General features: G+C 43.0%; 1 protein-coding gene across 2 annotated transcripts; it reads left to right on the forward strand.

The window, feature by feature from the left end:
• Window positions 1-1,710: 1,710 nt before the first annotated feature.
• rnf217 (ring finger protein 217) lies at window positions 1,711-18,096 on the forward strand. Of its 2 annotated transcripts, none has more exons than XM_085247140.1 (7): window positions 1,711-2,859; window positions 7,686-7,907; window positions 8,919-9,083; window positions 9,878-9,975; window positions 10,062-10,168; window positions 12,429-12,500; window positions 13,974-18,096. In XM_085247140.1, exons 1-7 carry the CDS (start codon window positions 1,891-1,893, stop codon window positions 14,054-14,056), a joined length of 1,716 nt encoding a protein of 571 aa, XP_085103266.1. In that variant the 5' UTR covers window positions 1,711-1,890; the 3' UTR covers window positions 14,057-18,096. The 2 variants fall into 2 exon arrangements, with proteins under 2 accessions (XP_085103266.1, XP_085103268.1); XM_085247142.1 differs by having other exon boundaries at window positions 1,714-2,859; window positions 10,065-10,168.
• The last annotated feature ends 672 nt before the right edge of the window (window positions 18,097-18,768 follow it).

Consider the following 18,768-nt stretch of genomic DNA (forward strand, 5'->3'; position numbering starts at 1 on the left):
CAGAGCTGGATTTTTATAAAGAGGGGAACTGTGAGTGTGATGCAACAAAGAGTAAGTGGTCTACAACAAGTGCTATTGCTCGATTCTTTCTTCTCTGAGTTGTTATAATGATTTGCACAGCAGTACAAAGTGATGTATTCAGTTTCTTGTAAACGAAGCTGACAAAGATTCAGTATCTTGCTCAAGGACATTGCCACAGCAGATACACAGCAATCTGAAGTTTTTTGTTCTCCTTCAATAAAATTTCCCAGAAATGAATTGCCCAAAGACCTGTTAGACTCTTGGGGGGGTACAGTAAGAAAATACAGACATTATCTGTATTTTTTTGTATTACAAAAACACATTATTATGAATTAAGATACACAAACCTTGGTCAGAAGGACTGTTAATATTTTTACATTACCAGAATGATGATTATATGCTTCAATGGTTTGGATTGCTCAGCAGTTATTGTAAAAATACAGACTAATGGCTTTTTACATTTATGAACATTTATGAAAAGCTGAAATGTGGCAGGAAAAAATAAATTAAATTATGGTCCAATTCTCTGTCGTAATGGGACAAAATGGAAAATTGTTCAGACAATAAATGCTCACGATTTTTAATGTTTTAATATTGTATTTGCTAAATGTGATCATAGCTCAGATTTTTTACAAGCAAAACTTATTAAACTGAACATTTTCTTTAGATTTACAAACAATAGTTATAAAAGAAGGCTGTAATTTTATATTAATTTAATGCTGAAATGTCAAAGAAATGTGATGGATTTTTTTCATTTAATTATTTTAACTGCACATTATAAGATCCAGCTGCAGAGCTGCAGTCGTTACAAGGACAGGTTGAAGAACCTACGAGGGCAGGGATGTCACTTGTTTTATACTATGTGCCGCATAAGAGGGCCGCTTTAATCTTAAGTGAAACTGAATGATAAATGTGTAAAATTACAAAAAAGGTTATGGCAGTTCATTGCACAGGTTGTCCTGTAATGATAAAAGATAAAGTTTCTGTTAAACTGTAGACTCGCTGTAGTAATGGAAACACATGAACTTTACTGTCTTGAAATTGTTTATCTGTTAGTTAAGTACTTTGGTGTAGTATGAATGTCAATGGGCGAGTCTTTATCAGGAAAAGCTGTAAAACCTATGAAATACAGTTAAAAGTTCAAAATCTGTGCACTCCTTCACATTTGCTAAAACTGTACAGTAGGCTGGATTGGGAGAAAAACTGATTTTTTTCTGTCTTTTCTTTTTACAGTAAAAATAATTTATTTCAACTAGTGAAAAAAAGAGGAACTTTCTGTCATTTAAATGTTTATCTATTACTTACTTTTTACTTCGTGGATGTTAATGGAGGAGGTCTTTATCAGTGGGAAACACAGTAAACGCTAAAAACCGATAAAAAAAAAAAACCCTGAAAGCCATACATTTCACACCTGAGCCTCAACTCTCGCGGCCCGGTACCAAACGACTCACGGACCGGTACCGGTCCGAGGCCCGGGGGTTGGGGACCGCTGTTCTAAACCATCCAGTGGGCCAGATTAGAGTCTTTAGTGGGCCGATCCTGGCGTTATGTTTGACACCCATGTACAGAGGCCTAGGACAAAAAAACAAAAAACAAAATAACCAGTGGGCCAGCCCTTCTGGCTCCTCTTCCTCACACTTAGTACCGGGAGCACTGTTTTTATTTGGTGGCATAGATTAAAGGGGAGTTAGGCTCTCTCCGATCTCCACCACTAGGCTTTCCATCGGCCTATCGCTGCTCTCCTTCACGCTTACGACGACACCCGGAAGCAGCGACCTGACTGCTTTGTTTTGTTTTGGTAGTGGGAGTTGGGTGAGAGGCAGACAGACGAGCAGGCGGCGGTACGCATGGGAGAGAGCCGCTCTCTAAATGGGGAGAGCTAAATCGGGAATGGAAAATGACGGCCCGATAGCTGACGCCTGTAAAATGCCGAGTTTCATCAGCGGCATCGAGGAGGGGAGGGTGAAATTGTCCCGCAACCTGCCGACACAAACTTCCCTCACGGACGGTAAAGTTGAGCGGACGCTCGGAGATTTGAGCCGACGTGTCACCAGGTCAAACTCTCGGCTATCGCTGGACGAAAGCGACAGGGACCCGGGGGGGAAGGATGCGGAGGGCAACAACAACAACAACTGCAACGGCGGAGGGAGAGCGAGGAGGAGGGCGAGCGCTGTCGACATCCTGAGGAAGAATTTCGGGGATTCAAAATCTCCCTCTTTCCGTCTTAACAGAGGCAGTCGGATGCAGTACGGAGCCGAGCTTGAAAACCACGAAGGAAACGTTAACGACACTCAAGATTATGTACCTGATTGTAGCGGGTCTACAAAGTCGGACGTAGAAACGGGCGAAGCCGAGGTGGAAAACGAACCAACCTCGAGCGAGTTACCGAGTTTGGGTGTTCGGGCAGTTGAATTGTTAACCGTTACAGGTCAGCACCATCATACGTGTGACAACAGCGGCAGCACGGCCACTCCGGAGGGGTCTGTCAGTGCCAAAGAGCACGTCTACTGCACCGTTTACTGCATTGCCAACGACAGCCATAGACAAGACGCCGAAATCACGGACCGCTCCGATGACACGGTCGCACCAGACGCGTCAGAACGGGACTTGGAGACTGGGCAGGATGCGGGTTCGAGTCTCGAGCCGCAACCGTACACAGTGGACGACCTGGTGGATCCTTTCGGGGACTTGTCCCACCGGCTGTCCGCGGAGCAGGCCGGCGCCGAGGGTGCGATGCAGAGTTGCCGGGTGTGCATGGAAGAGAAAACCATCGCATCCCTGCCCTGCTGCAGGAAGGCCGTGTGTGACGAGTGTCTGAAACTCTACGTCAGCTCCCAGGTTGGTTGGGTTAGGGATCAGTGGGGGGGTATCTCAGTGAAAACAAAAGGGGCCTGTCCCAGAAGCAGGCCTCGCTGGGTCGGTCAGCAGCAGCTGGCCGAGGTGTCCTTGAGCAGCAGTAACTTTGCAGTCTTCTCCGTCACCCTTTTCTGGGGCTATATTTGGCATTTTATCCACATTTAGAAGCACGGGCTTGGCTTTCGAGCATACCAGGTGGTGACCCCCAACCCCACGTGTTTCGCATGCGTCCAAAAAGATCCACGTTAAGGGTTAATTAACGAGTGAGTGCGAGAATCTACAGGTCTTCTTGTCTTGTGATGAGTACTTTTTCGGTGAATCTGGGTCACAGACGCATGCCACACCAAAATTGGGACCTGGCAGCGGTGGTTTTCACAATAGAGGACTTTGTGAGAGCTCTTTGGCTTATTCAGCGTCTTTCTCTCAGGCTCTAAGAAGGATCCCACCTTCAGATAGAAGACCTTTATTCTTATGTGCATTAGTATGTCCAGTTGCATCCCAAAGGGGCACAAAGTGTGGGATCATCCCCTTCTGGGTTGATTCCTACATTCCCAGAATGCCTTTTGGTATCTGGAGGAATAAGATGGATAAAAACAGCTGCAGCAGTCAACACAGAAGCAACAACGTCATAGTTGACGAATGAGTTCTTCCACTATAATAAATATCAGTGTGGAGTCTCTGTTGCTTTATGCTGATCCATTAAGAGAATTAATAATTGATAGATTGATTACTCTCCAGTATAAACAGCTATCAGACTGCAGCACAAGGCACATTGCTGCTTCCTACCAGGCCTGCACGATGTAAGGAAGCTCTGCAGTGTTCAGTAACAGTGGTCAGCGCTGCCATGACTGTGTGACCTGTGATAAATAAGCAAATATAAAATTGTGCGTATTAGCAGTTATTTTCTGCTTTAATAGCTCCACTGCTAACACAGACCCCGAAACACTGACTAGTCCACTGAACAGATAAATTAAATAACCGTTTATTGTACATGTTCACTGCACTGACAGTAAAATTACAATTTGCCAGCCCGCGATGCTTTCTACCAGAGGTAAAGTGTTTCAGGATGGATTTTCTGCCTTTTTGTGGCTTCTTCATCAGGCTGTTCTGGTCAGCAATCTTTCAGTCATAATCCCTGTTGCTTTTGCAGCCCAGGGAGGAGCTGCACTATCATCTCCTTGCTACTGTTGCCAAGACTGGCTTTAATCTGTGTAGATAACACACTTTTTATCAGTCATTGAGGCTCATTTTTATCTGCAGTTGCCTTGCTTTGATAACAGGGCATGAACATTCATGCAAATACAGAACCAAGCCGGCTCTCTGATGAGCACACTGTGAATTATTATTATTATTTTTTTTTTAAAGGGTCATGTACATTATCCTGTGGAGGTGGAATTTTTAGCACACATGCTTGGCGCTTACCCTCAGTAGAAGCGGTATGTCAGATGGATGTGGTCACAGACACTTGGGAATTGGTGGTTTTTTTGTTTTGTTTTTCTGTGTTTTTGTTTTTGCTCCTGGGATCTTGGTCAGGCTTTGCAGGATGGATGGATGTTGCACTGAACCGCTGCCAGCCGTGTTGTTATGACAGTTGTTATAACAGGGATTAAACCTGCAACTTTCCTGTTGTGCTAAATAAAGACCTAATGAAATCTAGGCAGTGTAATCGCTTTCATTTCCAAGGTTATATGTATCAGGACATTAGCATGTTCTTAAATGAACACCAGCACACGATATATTACACTGTGTCGTCATTTATATAACAAAAATTAAGCCAAAATGCAGAAGCAGAGTGTGAAAAGCTGAGTATCCTACGTGATTCAGTGGAGTCACCTTTAGCGGCAGTAAGTTGAAGTGTTTGTTTTCTGTTTGTCTCACATGATTGTGGAGGAACTTTCAGCCCGTTGGTCTTTACAATGGTCATTTCAATCAGGTCGAGGTCTGGACTTTGGCTGGGCCATTGCAACACATTGATTCTTTTCTTTTTCGGTCATCATGCTGTAGATTTGCTGCTCTGCTTGAGATCATTGTCTTGTTGGTGATCCAGTTTGAGCCAAGCTTCAGCTGTTGCACTGATGTTCTCACATTTCACTCTAGAATACTTTGGTGTACAGAGGAGTTCATGGTTGACTCAAATCATCACCCCTCCATCATCAGTTGTTATGAGGTGCTGATAGGCTGTGTTGGGTTTTTGAAAAATGTGGCACTTTAGAGTCTGAGAAGTTGAACTTGTTTTTTAGTTTTTGTTTTGGGGGGTCAAACGTTGAGGTGAATGCGCTGCATCATCCACTCCTGGGAAAAATCTCTTCAACATTTTACATGTTTAGTCTTTCTCAGTGTGGGATGATGGGTTCCAGATTGTTTGGAAATGGCCTTATAACCTTTTCCAGGCTAACGGGCAGCAGTAGTCGCTCCTCTGAGATCATTACTGATGCATGTTAAGACACAGCTGAATGCTTCAGACCAGCAAACTGCCAGAACCTCTGCTTTCATAGAGGTGCTCGCACTTCCTAAAGATCCATTAATGGGGTTCATTTGATTACCAGCACCTGGCTGCTACTTACCCGCTTAGACATATGACAGAAGCAGTATGGGTCTTATTTAGTTTTTCATACACTGCTTCTCAATTTTAGCTTAGTGTTATTAAACAAATAGTGACGAGAGGTTTCATGAGGTCAGATTAACTATGGGAAAACCCTATGAGCCAAAACCTCAGGCTTCACATTGCCCATAATAGTAAGTTCTAGACATTATTTTGTACTCTGTGCTCTGTATGATGTCAGCAAAAGTGGAAATCCCTAATCAATCATCTCAGGGACACATCCACCCATCTGCTCTTCAAATGTTCAGTTCAGCAGAGGCAGGCACTCAGCTGAAAGTCGGCTTAAAGGGAACAGGAAGAGAGCGCTAAAACAGTTTTTTCATACAGTTGATAAGCTGGCTGAACCTGTGAGACAAATTGTTTTACTGTGAATTCGATTCAGCTTTATTTCTATAGCACCAATTCACAACAACAGCCACGTCAAGGGAGTTTATATTGTAAGGTAGAGACCTGACAATAATACAGAGAGTACCCCAACAAGCAAATAGCCCCCTTTGAGCAAGCACTTGGTGACAGTGGGATGGAAAAACTCCCTTTTAACAGGAAGAAACCTCTGGCAGAATTAGGCTAAGGACGGAGCAGCCATCTGCCTTGACTGGTTGGGTATGAGGGAAGGGGGACAGGGCTGTGAATCGTGCAAAGCTACCCCAGTAGAGTACAGAATACAAATACTGAATCACAGATTGCCAAACACAGGTCCCTTTTAAAGCCTCCTACATTCCTAAACACTTACTACCAGTTGTTTTACTTTAAGGCAGCATGATCTCATTTTGGTCCACGTCATGCTGACATCATCTGCTGCTCTTACGAATCTGTTATTCAAAGCTGGATGTAACCCAATGCTGTTAGTTTACAACCCAGCCTCAGTCAGCTAGTTTTCAAATACGTGCAGCACGTGGCAGTTTACGTGCTCGGACTGGCTCAGGTAGGTGAACGGTTCACTGCTTATGTGGTAAAATCAGGTTTCTGGTTATATTTGATTATGTTTTCACTCAAGACATTAAAACCACAGAACAAAGTCACCTGTATTTTCAGCAGACCACACTCTGTGACACGTGGAGGTGAGAAATAACCAGTCAAACCAGTCTGTGCTGGTCATCCCTGCGCTGCTGTTGTGGCAACAATATCAATATAGCTTTGGATGATATATGCTAACTTTATATGCAATATTGGGTTTTTGAGGGGTGGGTGATATGGGTGTGACACCATCAGAAGTTGATGCTATTGTGCTTTGTTTTCGGCCTGCCATTTCTCACACACACACACAAAGGGAGAAAAGACCTGATCATGTGTCAGTATAACAGGTCTCGCAGGGTTTGATGGATTTAATGTGTTGAGGAGACAGAGAGAGCGAAAAATGAGGAAATGAAAGATGAATGGAACTAGAGAAGATCAGCCCTAGCTGGGAGGAAGCACATTGAAAAAAGTTTGAAACGAAAGATGGTAAAAGAATAGGAGGCAATATTTCCAGTGGGATTTGAGTTGTCTCTAATCCTGCCCGTGACATTTACTGCATCACATACTGCATTATAGGCAGGGTTAGATGACATGAGTTTGTGTTTGCCGGACATTTGCACGTAGCACTGTAAAGGCTAAATTAATGACTCATGATAATAACAGATTGTGAAATTTCCAGGATTACATGTCAGCCTCCTGAAATCGCTTAGTCAGACAGTCAAAATATCCGGCTCACCTTTTGGTGAGCAGGTTTGTTTACCTTAGCCTCACACACCTTCAAGAGAAGTCTAAATAAAAGAGTGCACTTCTTCCAGAGTGCGTGACCTTATGGTTAGTTAGTGTTTTACTGGATCACCAGACTGTGGTTCAGTTCCACTCAGAGTTACCAAGTTCCAGGCACTCACGCTGCACTAATGTGCCCACGTGCACACGCTTTGTCGTAGATTAACCTCCAGCGGCTGCACGACCTCCCTCTGCCCCTCAGTCCTTCTGGTCTTTGGTGAATTATTTACCATCTCTCATCAGTGGTGTAAATATATTCAGCATGTAGATTTGGGCCAGAGAAACACACCATAACAAACCGCCGAGTGGTGACACACGTTTTATGAAGCTTACCGATTTCTTTGTGGAGCCTTTGACAGGTTTATCAGTAACATTTAAAAGTAGAACACCCTCCTCTGAGCCTCTGCGTGCATTAAAAGCAGCTTTTTCCACGATGCCATGTCATCTGTCTGTGTTCTTTCCCCAGGTGCGAGTGGGGAAAGCTCTTATCAGCTGTCCGATCACGGAGTGTAGTGGCAACCTGGAGGAAGGACTGGTGATTTCCCATTTGACCAAAGAGGAGGTGGCAAAATATCGTTACTTCTTGGAGCTGAGTCAGCTGGATTCGAGCACAAAGCCCTGCCCCCAGTGCAGTCAGTTCACTTCTCTCAAGACGCACACCCCCAACCGCTCCGAGCACAAGTATAAAGTAAGTTGACGTGCCGGCGTTGACAGTTGCCGTAATGTTGTACAGTAAAAAGGGATGCTCGCAGCGAGTCGCAGTGAGCTGTGTGATTAAAAAGAAGTGCCTCGTGCCGCTGGTGTGTGCACTAGGCAACAAAAGCAGAGCTGGGGTAAAAGTAATTGCTTTGGTTAACTGCGAGTGGATCAAATCAGATCCCAAGCCTTTATTCACGTCAAGAGCAACAAAGACCAGGGTCCCCTATTGATGTATGATTTTATTTGTTCAACCGAAACCACATCCATAGTTCACATCTGCACAGAGATATTTGCTGCTTATCGTTTCCCATCTCTCTTCCCCCATTCCCTGTCATCTCCCTACTGGCAAACTCTTATATTTAGGAATAAAATGCCTCACAATCCTGGGGAAAAAAACAGGCAAATTCAAAAACCTAAAGGTCTTAAATAATACTTTTGTGTGATGTGTGTTTATTTGTGTATTATAATGTCAAATGCTCTTATGAAATTGGGCAGAGTTTTAAAATAATAAGGTAATCAGTGGGAAGTAAGACCTAAGCCTTGGTTTCCAGCCTGTGCCTATCTGACATCAGCTCGACATATATTTTCCTCTTGTAGTCATCTATTACACAGCTGGAGGTGTGGGTTTGGGTGAGCCCTCGGTGAGAAGGCGGAGCTTAAAAGCAGCAGGTTCTGTTTGCTGAAGCCAGGCGAGGGGGAACCAATCAAAAGGGGCTTTCTGGAGTTCCATGCTTTAGGAGACAGGAACTAAAAGATCAGATCGGTTGGAAAATAGATAAACCTGGGATTTCATTAAGGGTCATGTGTATATATGAATATAAATAACTGGCTACTAAAATAATGCATTTTGGTTTAAGGATTAATAGCCTGTACTAAATCTGCACCTCTGCTCAAAAGTACCACATTCAATGTGATTGGTCAAACTGCAGTTGTCCATTTTTAAGGCTAAGCATGTTGGTTATTTGTGGGTAAACATGTCTGTCTTCTGTCTCCTCTGCAGATCCAGTGTAGCAATTGCCAGTTTGTGTGGTGCTTTAAATGCCACGCACCTTGGCACGACGGGCTCAAATGCCGCGACTACAGGAAAGGAGACAAGCTGCTACGTACCTGGGCGAGCGTCATTGAGCACGGACAGAGAAACGCCCAGAAATGCCCCAAGTGCAAGGTGAGACACTGATGAACGACACACGCCACAAGCTTTTAGTTTCCAACATTTTGGGAAGAGGACTCCTGAAAGCAGCCACAGTGTCTGTAAACAGAAAGGGATTTGACTGATGGAGGGTGTTATCGGTGTAGATGAATGACTCAATGAAGGTTAAGAAGCATTGAAGCAGCTGTAGATGATGGATGGAGCGCTGTAGAGAACAGGATGGATGCATAGATGTAAAAAAAAAAAAGCACGTGTGGCAGCGGCAGTCCACGCTGAAAAATGATGGCCATGTGTGCTGCACAAAACCATATCTGGTAGACTCACTGGCATCTCCCTGCTAGCCATAATACCAGCCTGGTCTTATCGTGCAGTCTCATTACGACCAAGTTGGTCTACGCAATATCTAATTTGACTGTCAGATGACTAAAGGAAGACATAAATTAAGCTAATTACCGGTATATGGGAACTGTTTGCTCACAGCAGTAAACACTTTCCATCTGTGTTTGTCACACTGGTGCTCCATGGCTCTGGAAGCAGGAAGAGGAGCTCATGTTTGATGAAGACAGCAGATTGGTGTCAAGTAAAAGAAGCTGCTCAAAGCTAGTTATTGCTGAGGTTATAGAAAGTCTGCTCCCTGATGCGTACTGCTGATGTACTGTACTACTGCGGATGCTGTTAGATGCTTATAGTGTACAGCTCGAAACCGAACGAGACTTCAGGTATTGCACTAAAGCGATAGTGGATAAGCTGCACTATTGAGATTCAGTTAATGTTACATCACCTCTCTTTGTTTTAATCTTCGTCTGTAGATTCATATTCAGCGTACGGAGGGATGCGATCACATGACCTGTGTGCAGTGCAACACCAACTTCTGTTACCGCTGCGGAGAGCGCTACAGACACCTGAGGTGTGTTGTGCTCCACTTTCTTCATTCTGGCTGCTTTGTCCGCCCATCTCTTCTCTCCGATTTCATCTTTCGCTTCATTTTGCCAGCAGATTTTTTGGGGACCACACATCCAACCTCAGTGTGTTTGGCTGCAAGTATCGCTATCTCCCCGATAAACCTCATCTGAGACGGCTAATTAGAGGCTCTGTCTGTGGTAAGTTGCTGCGTGTAATTGATAAAGAGATGTTTTCATAGCATGTTTGCTCTTTTCAGCTATAGTGAGCTTTATGCTAACACAGCTGCATGTCTACAACTAGGAGTGGCCCGTTATGGCAGTTACCGTGTGTTCTGCCACAGATTTAAACAACAGAGCTGTTTGCTCAAGCTGTGATGAGAGTGAACTCTGGTCACTGGCTTTGTCACACAACAGTAGTGTCAGACTAGGACAATGTCCTCTGCTCGTTACACAAGTGTGTGCAAGACGAGTAACAGACACCTTACATCCAGAAAACTCAGGGGAAGTACCGTATGTGTGCTTGACTGCACCGTACCCCAATTTTCTACTTTCAAGTAATGTGTTGATGCTTTGGACAGTTGGACAGTGCTTTTGAAATTACAGAGAACCAGTACATTCCCTGAAAGTTTCAAGAATATTATTGGAAATGATTTCTTTTCCCTCATATGTACAGCACAAGGTTTCATTTAGCTGTTGTGTCCAAGTTTCAAATGTCAAGCTGTCGAAGTATTTGGAGGTAGTCCTCCTTCTTTATTATCCCATGCGCTTTGTTCAGTGTATGGAGTGCCAGTGCAGCTGCTACTACCACCGTGCTTTACTCCTGCTATCAGACCTCCTGTAATTGAGGCAAAATAACTCACTCTTTGTTTTGTCTGATCATGAAACTTTTCTCCAGAAGGCACTTGTCCTTGTAGCTGTAAATTTCAGTCGAGTTTGAAAGTGTTGATTTTTTAACTTTTGGAAAGCATCCTCTCAGTTCCTGGTGATGTAAAACTTCACTGTGGACAGTTACCTGTTTACGGCAGGGTTGAGCCTTGATGGTTCCTGAACATCCTAACCAATCCCCTCTCATCTGAGGGTGACAGTTTGGGTCTTCAAAGTGGCACAAATGCTTGTACTGAAAGTATAGTTGTTTGAACCAATCTGGAGTTGTTTTTGGCCTCTTGTTAGAAAATGAAGGTGTGTTTTCCTCCACGGATAAGTCTCCATTTTGAAACACAGTATGACCGAGATTTACAAAATACGCTTAATTTTTATTTTGGTGTGACCTGAAATGAGTGATTGAGCCTGTAAATTCAATCAGGGTTAGCGTTAGGTGCCTTTGAGTTGCAGTCTTTTTAATGGCCAGCAGGGGCCGACTCCTGTGGCTGCACAAAGATCTTTGGCTGTAAAGAAGTGTGTGGACAAACAGCCCTCGCCTGCTGTTTCTCTGTGACCTCAGTCATCACGCTCCTGTTGACTTTATCATCATCATCATCATCATCACCTTTATTTATGGTCTAAGTTGTTACTTTCAGGTCATACTGAACAAAACACGCAGTCCATTTTGTAAATTATGGTCATTCTGAGAGTCAGAAAGGAGGATGATCCAGGCTATCCTCATGTGCTAAGGACTTGTTGATCACAAGTCAGCTTCACAGTCAGATCGGCGCCTTGAAACCACAGCGAAGACGCTCAGACTGAGGCTTTATAACCGTCTATGGGCTGCACTGAAGCAGGAAGAATTAGTAGGGATACTCCTTACCACGTTCAGCATCCTGTCTTAGTGTTTTAGCGCGATTGCTAAGAAGTATTAAACACAGAGAAGAATAGAGGTATTTGTACTTTTAACAGTTTGAAGCTATTACAGTTTGGATCAGAGTGGCGGAACAGCCGGAATTAAGCAAACTTGCCATCCCTAAAGCTCCACTGCTTGCATCACTTTAATGAAAAAGCCTTTCCTGGGGCTCCTGCACTTAGAAACCAGATTCTCTGGTTTCTAAGTGATTGATGTGAATTCACCACCCAATAACAACAGAAGTGAACATATCCACATCTACCTCTGTACTTCATTCGTGAGATTCCTGATGAAGCATGATTAGAATCACATATCAGATGTTCATTCTTATTATCCATTCACGGTTATCAAATACATGCAATCCCCTCTGATAGCTCTCTTTCACTCTGCTCTCAGCGACAGCTTCAGCTCGTTATGTCAGCAGGGTGCCCGTGAACCGGGAGCTAATTTGTCGCTTAACACGAGCCACTGGCCCATTACAGCGCTCATAACTGCTCTCGTGCCATGCACTGCTAGCGGCAAAGATGTAGCATTTAATAAAGAACATTACACTGCGGATGAAGTAATTTGTAGTTACAGTAACTTCCATCCCGCAGCTATTCACCGATGACCAAATGTCGCAATTTATGAAGAGAAAAAAAAATGACAATCATCTTTTCCTCTGCCTGTGTCTCTCTGCAGCCTCTAAGGTGCTGATAGCTCCTGTGGTCATTCTGCTGGTCGTGGTGCTCGGAGCTCTCGCACTGGTGATAGGTAACATATTACAAACACACGTGAGCTCTAATCTGCTTCGGTGAGAGCATTTAACACTTATCAGCGAGATGGTTCGCCTTGTTGTTTTCCTCCAGGCTGCTAAGGAGCTCTCTTATCATCTGTTTTCGGTCATGGGCATCTTTTTATTTTCTGTAAAAGTTCACTTTTTCTGTTCAAAAAGGACAAAGCTGTTGATCCAGAGAAACACTATAATGGAGTAACTATTGCTTCCTGGAAGGACAGGACTGTGCAAGTGTTTAGTCACCCCTAATTTCTTTGTATTTGGCTTCCAATGAACAAAGCTTTCTAGTAACTTTTTATGGTGGTTTTGAGCATCAGTTCTCTGGGCTTTCTGAAGGTTGTCATAGGACATTGGGCTGCTTCTTCACTCTTTTTCAGTCCAGTCCCTGTACCTGACCTGAAGCTTAAAAATATAGCTAACACAAAGGATGAACTAGAGTTCAGTGTCTACACAGAAGAGACAACCTAGCAATGGACCAATTTCAGTTTTATCTTTAAAATTTGCACTTTGTTATAGAAAAAACATATCATTTGTTCCTATTTTTTATAGATAAGAAAGATAAGGCAGTTTCACAGGTATGAAATAATATTTTTGCACCAGCAAAGTGATTCCCAAAGAGATTTTAGCTGGAAGTTGTGCCCCTAAAGATTTGAGGGAGACGAGATTTACAGCGGATGAACAGTAACTTAAGAAATAGCTAGAAATTCAACACAGACCTGACAAGAGGGACCCGAGAGATGCAGCTCCCCTTCAGAATTTTTTTTCACTGAAGCCTCATCTTCATTTTGCAGCATGAAAATGATCCCAAACACACTGCCAATGCAGTAAAAACATATCCTGATTTAAATAAAAAGCACACAGTGGAACACTATCAGTCATGGAACAAACGTCAGCCAACATCAGCATAAGAGCTTTAAATGTCCTTCTAGAAGAACTATTCCTAAAGACTACTTAAAGAAAGCTGCCTAAGAGAGTTCAGTCTGTGTTGAAGAACAAAGGTGGTCATGCCAAATATTGACTTTAAAGCCCTTTAAGCTTCGTGTATGTTTGCAGGTTTTAATTCATTGCTCCAGTTTTCCCTGCAAAATATAAAGAAATGAGGAAGGTCAGGGGCTCAAGACTTGCACAGTGCTGTACATTTGTAGGAACATCCAGCTACAGACTAATCAGACTGCACTGTGAACTGCTCATGCCTCAGCTGACCTGTAGTTATTAGTGTAATTATTGTTAATCTGTTTCCTGCGTCTGTAAGTCCGACTGATGGTCCTCTGCAGACTGATAGTCATGCTGGCGGGTTCATCATTAATAGAATCAGTGTTGTGCTGCCGTCTCTCTCCGATGCCTTTCAGCTCCACATTTGTTTGCAGCGCTGCACAACAGAGAATATTTAATGCTTGTAGATAAGACAGCGGTTTGACCTCTCTTGCACTTTCTGCCTTCTCTGTTTGTAGGGTTGGTTGTTTTCCCGATTTATTACGTGTGCAAGAAGAGGAAGAAGCAGCAGCGCACCAGAGGCTCCGGACGATGGATCTGAAGCTCGTCCTTCTTTCCACGCAGACCTCACACACACACACACACACACACACACACACACACACACACACACACACGGTTTGGAAAGACAACACCCGCACCTCCTCAGGGACAGACCTCCCAGCCTGAGTCATCACAAAACTCTTGAGATGAGCAACACAAACTAAACACTGGCAGTTAGGAAGGACCTCAGGTGGAATGATGTACCTAAATCTATAACGTGAGGACTACATGAATGCACATCTTTACATCTGGATTATTGCTCTCAAGTGGGACTACTGCAAAATGAATGCTGGATATTTACGCAGAAGAGTAATTAAAAAAAAAAAAAAGTAAAAAAAAAAAAAAAAAAAAAGCAACCCCCCCCCCCCGATCAGCTGCTGTCTTGCACAGTGCTCGTCACATAGAGGATGTTAAATGCAGGAACTTCTGAGGACTTTCTTGGATACACTGCAGGAAGTTTAAATCAGTGCACATTTTCCACGAATGTCACACTTTTTATTTCATTATTTTAAAGGAGAACAACCATAAATCGCAGCTTAAACAGCTGCAGTTCGGTTTGCGCCCTTGCTTTCCTACCTGCGGTTAGTTTGACGCTGAGATGTAGGAATACTGTGGACACGAGGCTTTGATTGTGTCGGATACCGGTAATTATGAAGGTGCCAGAAATGCCGGCTGCACGGTGATAGCAGAGCCTCGCGGATGAAAAAGAAGGAAATACGTTTTTATTCATTTGCAAAGGTTGTTTTTGCCGCTGTTGGCTGCAGGAAAAAAGGGTGAGAAATGGAAATGAATTTGAAACAAGCACTGATATCAAGTTCTCACCGATGCAACGCAAGCTGGACCTCAATTTTTCCCAGCGTAGGTCAGATATTTGGAAAAATTTCCATCGCAGTTTGAGTATCTGGCAAACCGACAGCGTGGACAATAATGTCAAAGGAAGGATGATACTTGACTATTCTGGGTAACAGCGACTGCCTCTCAAATTCTCGCTAGAAGGTTTGAAGATTGGGTGTGTACCCAACCTTAAGAGTGACGTCTGGTGTTAAAGACCGCACACACACTAACACACACGAAAGTGAAACTTTGGAAGGCCCTTTGGAGTTCTAACAAGCCTCTGTTGTTTTCTGTTATGGTTTTCCATCAAACCTTCATCCTGTCTGTCCCCGTCTCTCTCGCTGTCTTTTTGTCCCACCTCTCTGTCTGTCTGTCTGAGCTGATGCTGGTTTACACTCTCCCTCTCTGCATGGCATGTTGTTTCCAGTGAGCCTACATGCTGTATGCCAGTATCTGCATCATCAAAAAAAAAGGAGCTGCTGTGCCAAAACAAAGCGCTGAATATGGCGGGATAGACGGTTTACCGTTTCCCTTTGTTATTTGTTTTGTTTTTATTGTTCTTTTAGACGTGAACTTTTGCAGGGGTGTCGATGAGGTGTAATGGAGTGTGCACAAGAAATGGGGATCAAAACAAGCTGTAGAAGTACGGTAGATAGTTGGAAAGTGCTCAGAAGACCAGAAACTGACTGAAAAGACAGAGAATAGAATGTAGAGTTAGGCCCGCGGTTTACCAAAGAGCTAAACAGGGTGTTATTGTTCTTAAGGTCATCCAGTTTATTTGGATGTCAGCTGTATGTGGATCAGTTTTGTGTTTGGTTTTTTTTGTTTGTTTGTTTGTTTGTTTGAAGCTGTCTGCCTGCTTGACAGTTTGGATAGTGACAAAGCAGTTTTGATGCAAACCTCTGAATTCATTCGCACTGGCACGAGAGAGAGTGCGCACAGCGAGCGCTGCCAGGAAACGACAGATTTTTAAGAGCTTTAAAGGTCGCCACCTGGCAGCAGTCAGCCAGCTGCTCTCTCCACTTATCCTGTCACTCTTTTTGTTTTTTGCTTTATTTCATTTTTTTTTATATATACCTTTGATGCCTCGTGATTGTCCTTTAACATCTTTTGTCCGTGCCGCTGCCCCGTGAGGTGTGACTGGACTCTGACCTCAGCTGTGAGTGGATGTGGAGAGGCGGGTGATTACAGTACAGGTGGAAAGTTTGTGTCTGTGCATCCGTAGCAGTTGCTGTCGGAGCGAATATTACAGCACGTTTCATCACTGAAGCAGATGATTGGATGATTTGCAGTGCAATGCCATTAACTGGGATTTATCCCATGACCTGATCTCTTTTCTACATCTGGGAGTTAACACATACAACGTGTCAGCTGTAGGCGCAATATACATACACAGATTGTTACACACCCGATCTGAACAACCACAACAGGGTCACGATTCTGGGTTTGAATCTGTTCTCAGGAAGTTTGCTTTTCTCTTCACTGTAACCCAGAGACTCCCATCTTACCTGAGCTGTGCCACAGATATCCTCAACTGCACTCTAGAGTCGCAGCTCTTCCTGATGCCTGGAGCTTCAGGGATTAGAAACCCTGGTTTAAATTCCAGGAAGTAAAACCACTGTAGTGTCAAAAGAAGATCAAACTGTCTGGGTGCAGCCGCCACTGTCCGGTCTGCACTCTGGTCACGGGTTAAACCTGTACATTACAATATGTATTAGTAAATCAGCAGCATGGAGGCGGATGTGCAATGAATGGGCCAAACTGAATGCTTTTAACATTTACTCACATGCATTTCATGCAGGCACGTTTCAGCTACACTGGTGTATTGAATTGCTGCTTGTTTTTTTTGTTTTTTTTTTAAAGTTATTAAATGATTGACAGAGAATATGTCCTTTAGACTATTGTCCTTTAGCATTTTCCTAAATTTAAATTTTTCTTTAATGGTTAGCTCGTAGAAAAAAAAAGATGGCAAATTTGCCTTTTGTTTTTGGGGTTTTTTTGTAAATACAGATAATTGAGGTCTTATGGGATGGTTCTTTTCCATGTCACATCAGGTTTTTACCCTTTTATACACATCTGTGTTGCATAACTCTGCCCAGTGCTAATGCCATGCAGAAATCCCATCTTTGTTGTTACTGTTGTTGTGTTACTATAGCCAGGAGCTCTTTGGTTAAAGCTGTAACCAGAAGCTGCTCTGTATATTCATTTAGTGACATTAGAGTTGTTTCAGGTCATGATTTTTTTCCCCTTGCTGGGAAGCATTGGCTGGTTGACACCCATGGTCTTTGTTTTGTTTATATGACATTCCCGGTTTTATTGGCATAAATATGCAATGGTGCCTTCACATCAACAATAGATCAGATTACCAACTTTTTATTCAGGGTCCTGCAAATATTACAGACAAGGGTGCAGTCTTATCAGCCTGCTGTTGTATGTGTTATTTATTAGAACAGTTAATAGAGCAGTACAACAGGCTTCTTGATGTAAAATAAATTTGTCTGAAACTACTGTTGAAGGAATATATATTTATGGATGTCTTACCCATACCACACAGAAGATATGCAGATGACTCAGTGTTTTCCTGCTAAAAATATGTTTTATAGCTTCAGATTAAACTAAACTTCTGAAATTTTATAAGTGCCACAATGCAGTGGGTTTCGCTACATCCCAAATACTCTTTGTACCTTTTTGCACAAGTTACTCTGTCACCATGTTTCCGACTCGCTCTTTGGATTAATTCGAGGAGGCTATTGCACTCATCAGATGAATACAATTTAAGGCCAACACGGGACTAACCCTGTCTCGATGAAAGAGTTAATCACGCCAAAAAAAAAAAACGATTTCAGTGTCATTTCAGCATAAGTTTGACTCAGGACAAGTGATGTTGCAATATGGTGGTGTACTATCAGTAACATCGGGTTGGGTTTTCCCTATCTAGACATGCAAAGTTGTTGGAACGACAACAGCAGCAGGTTTATGTGTACACGCCACACAGTTATCCACGGGTATTCCTATTCAAGGAAATGTTAGAGACGCTTGATGAGTATGTTCCTTGTTTTCACCAGGAAAACCTTCTTCCACCTGCTGAAACATCTGCTAGTAATATTTGTTATTGTTGCTCACTTAGCCAGGCACAAACACTGTTTTCTCCTGAACATTTGCTTTATTAACGGAGAATAAAGTAAAGTAAGTCAAATGCCAAAATGCCCCGGTTTGCCTGATTCTTTTTTATATTAACGCATCACCGAAACACTCTGCTTCTTTGTTCGTAGATAAAGTGGAGGCCTCTCTCAATTATGCAGCTCTTTCTGAGGTCTGTTTGACAGGGTGTTTAAGTGGCTACAGTCTGTGTATTCGTGTAAGCACGGCTGTGACTGCAGTTTTATGTCAGCAGGGGTCATAAGTGCACCAGAGGAGGTGAAGCCAACATAACCATGGGCAGTCTAAGGCCAAAACCTCATTATTTCCTATGAACAAGTAGACACTAAAACAGCGGTGTAATGAATTCTGAAAAAAAAATGACAGATTCATTAATGGCTTAAAAACAAGTAATAACATTAAGTGTAAGTGGCTTATTTAGTGTTCAACTGAAGTGTGAGTAGTCGTGTCAGGAGTGGTACAAACACACCAGTAAGAGCAAAGCCAACCTTATTTACTTTACTTAAGTACTTTAAAAACAGAAACCACTGACCAAAGTGTTGAACACGGGAATAAAAATACATTAGAAAAAATTACATGAATAAATATAATTAAATTACAGCACAAAATGAAATCGATTAAAAAATGTACAATTAGACATGAGTGAAATAATAAGTGCACAGACAGTGCAGAGGTGTAGTACATGCACTACTTTATATGTACTAGTAGCTCACAACA

This window comes from Mchenga conophoros, linkage group LG15, assembly GCF_057382185.1.
Source record: "Mchenga conophoros isolate Kocher_MC1m ecotype Shallow Benthic linkage group LG15, M_conophoros_male_GT1.1, whole genome shotgun sequence".
Classification (NCBI taxonomy): domain Eukaryota; kingdom Metazoa; phylum Chordata; class Actinopteri; order Cichliformes; family Cichlidae; genus Mchenga; species Mchenga conophoros.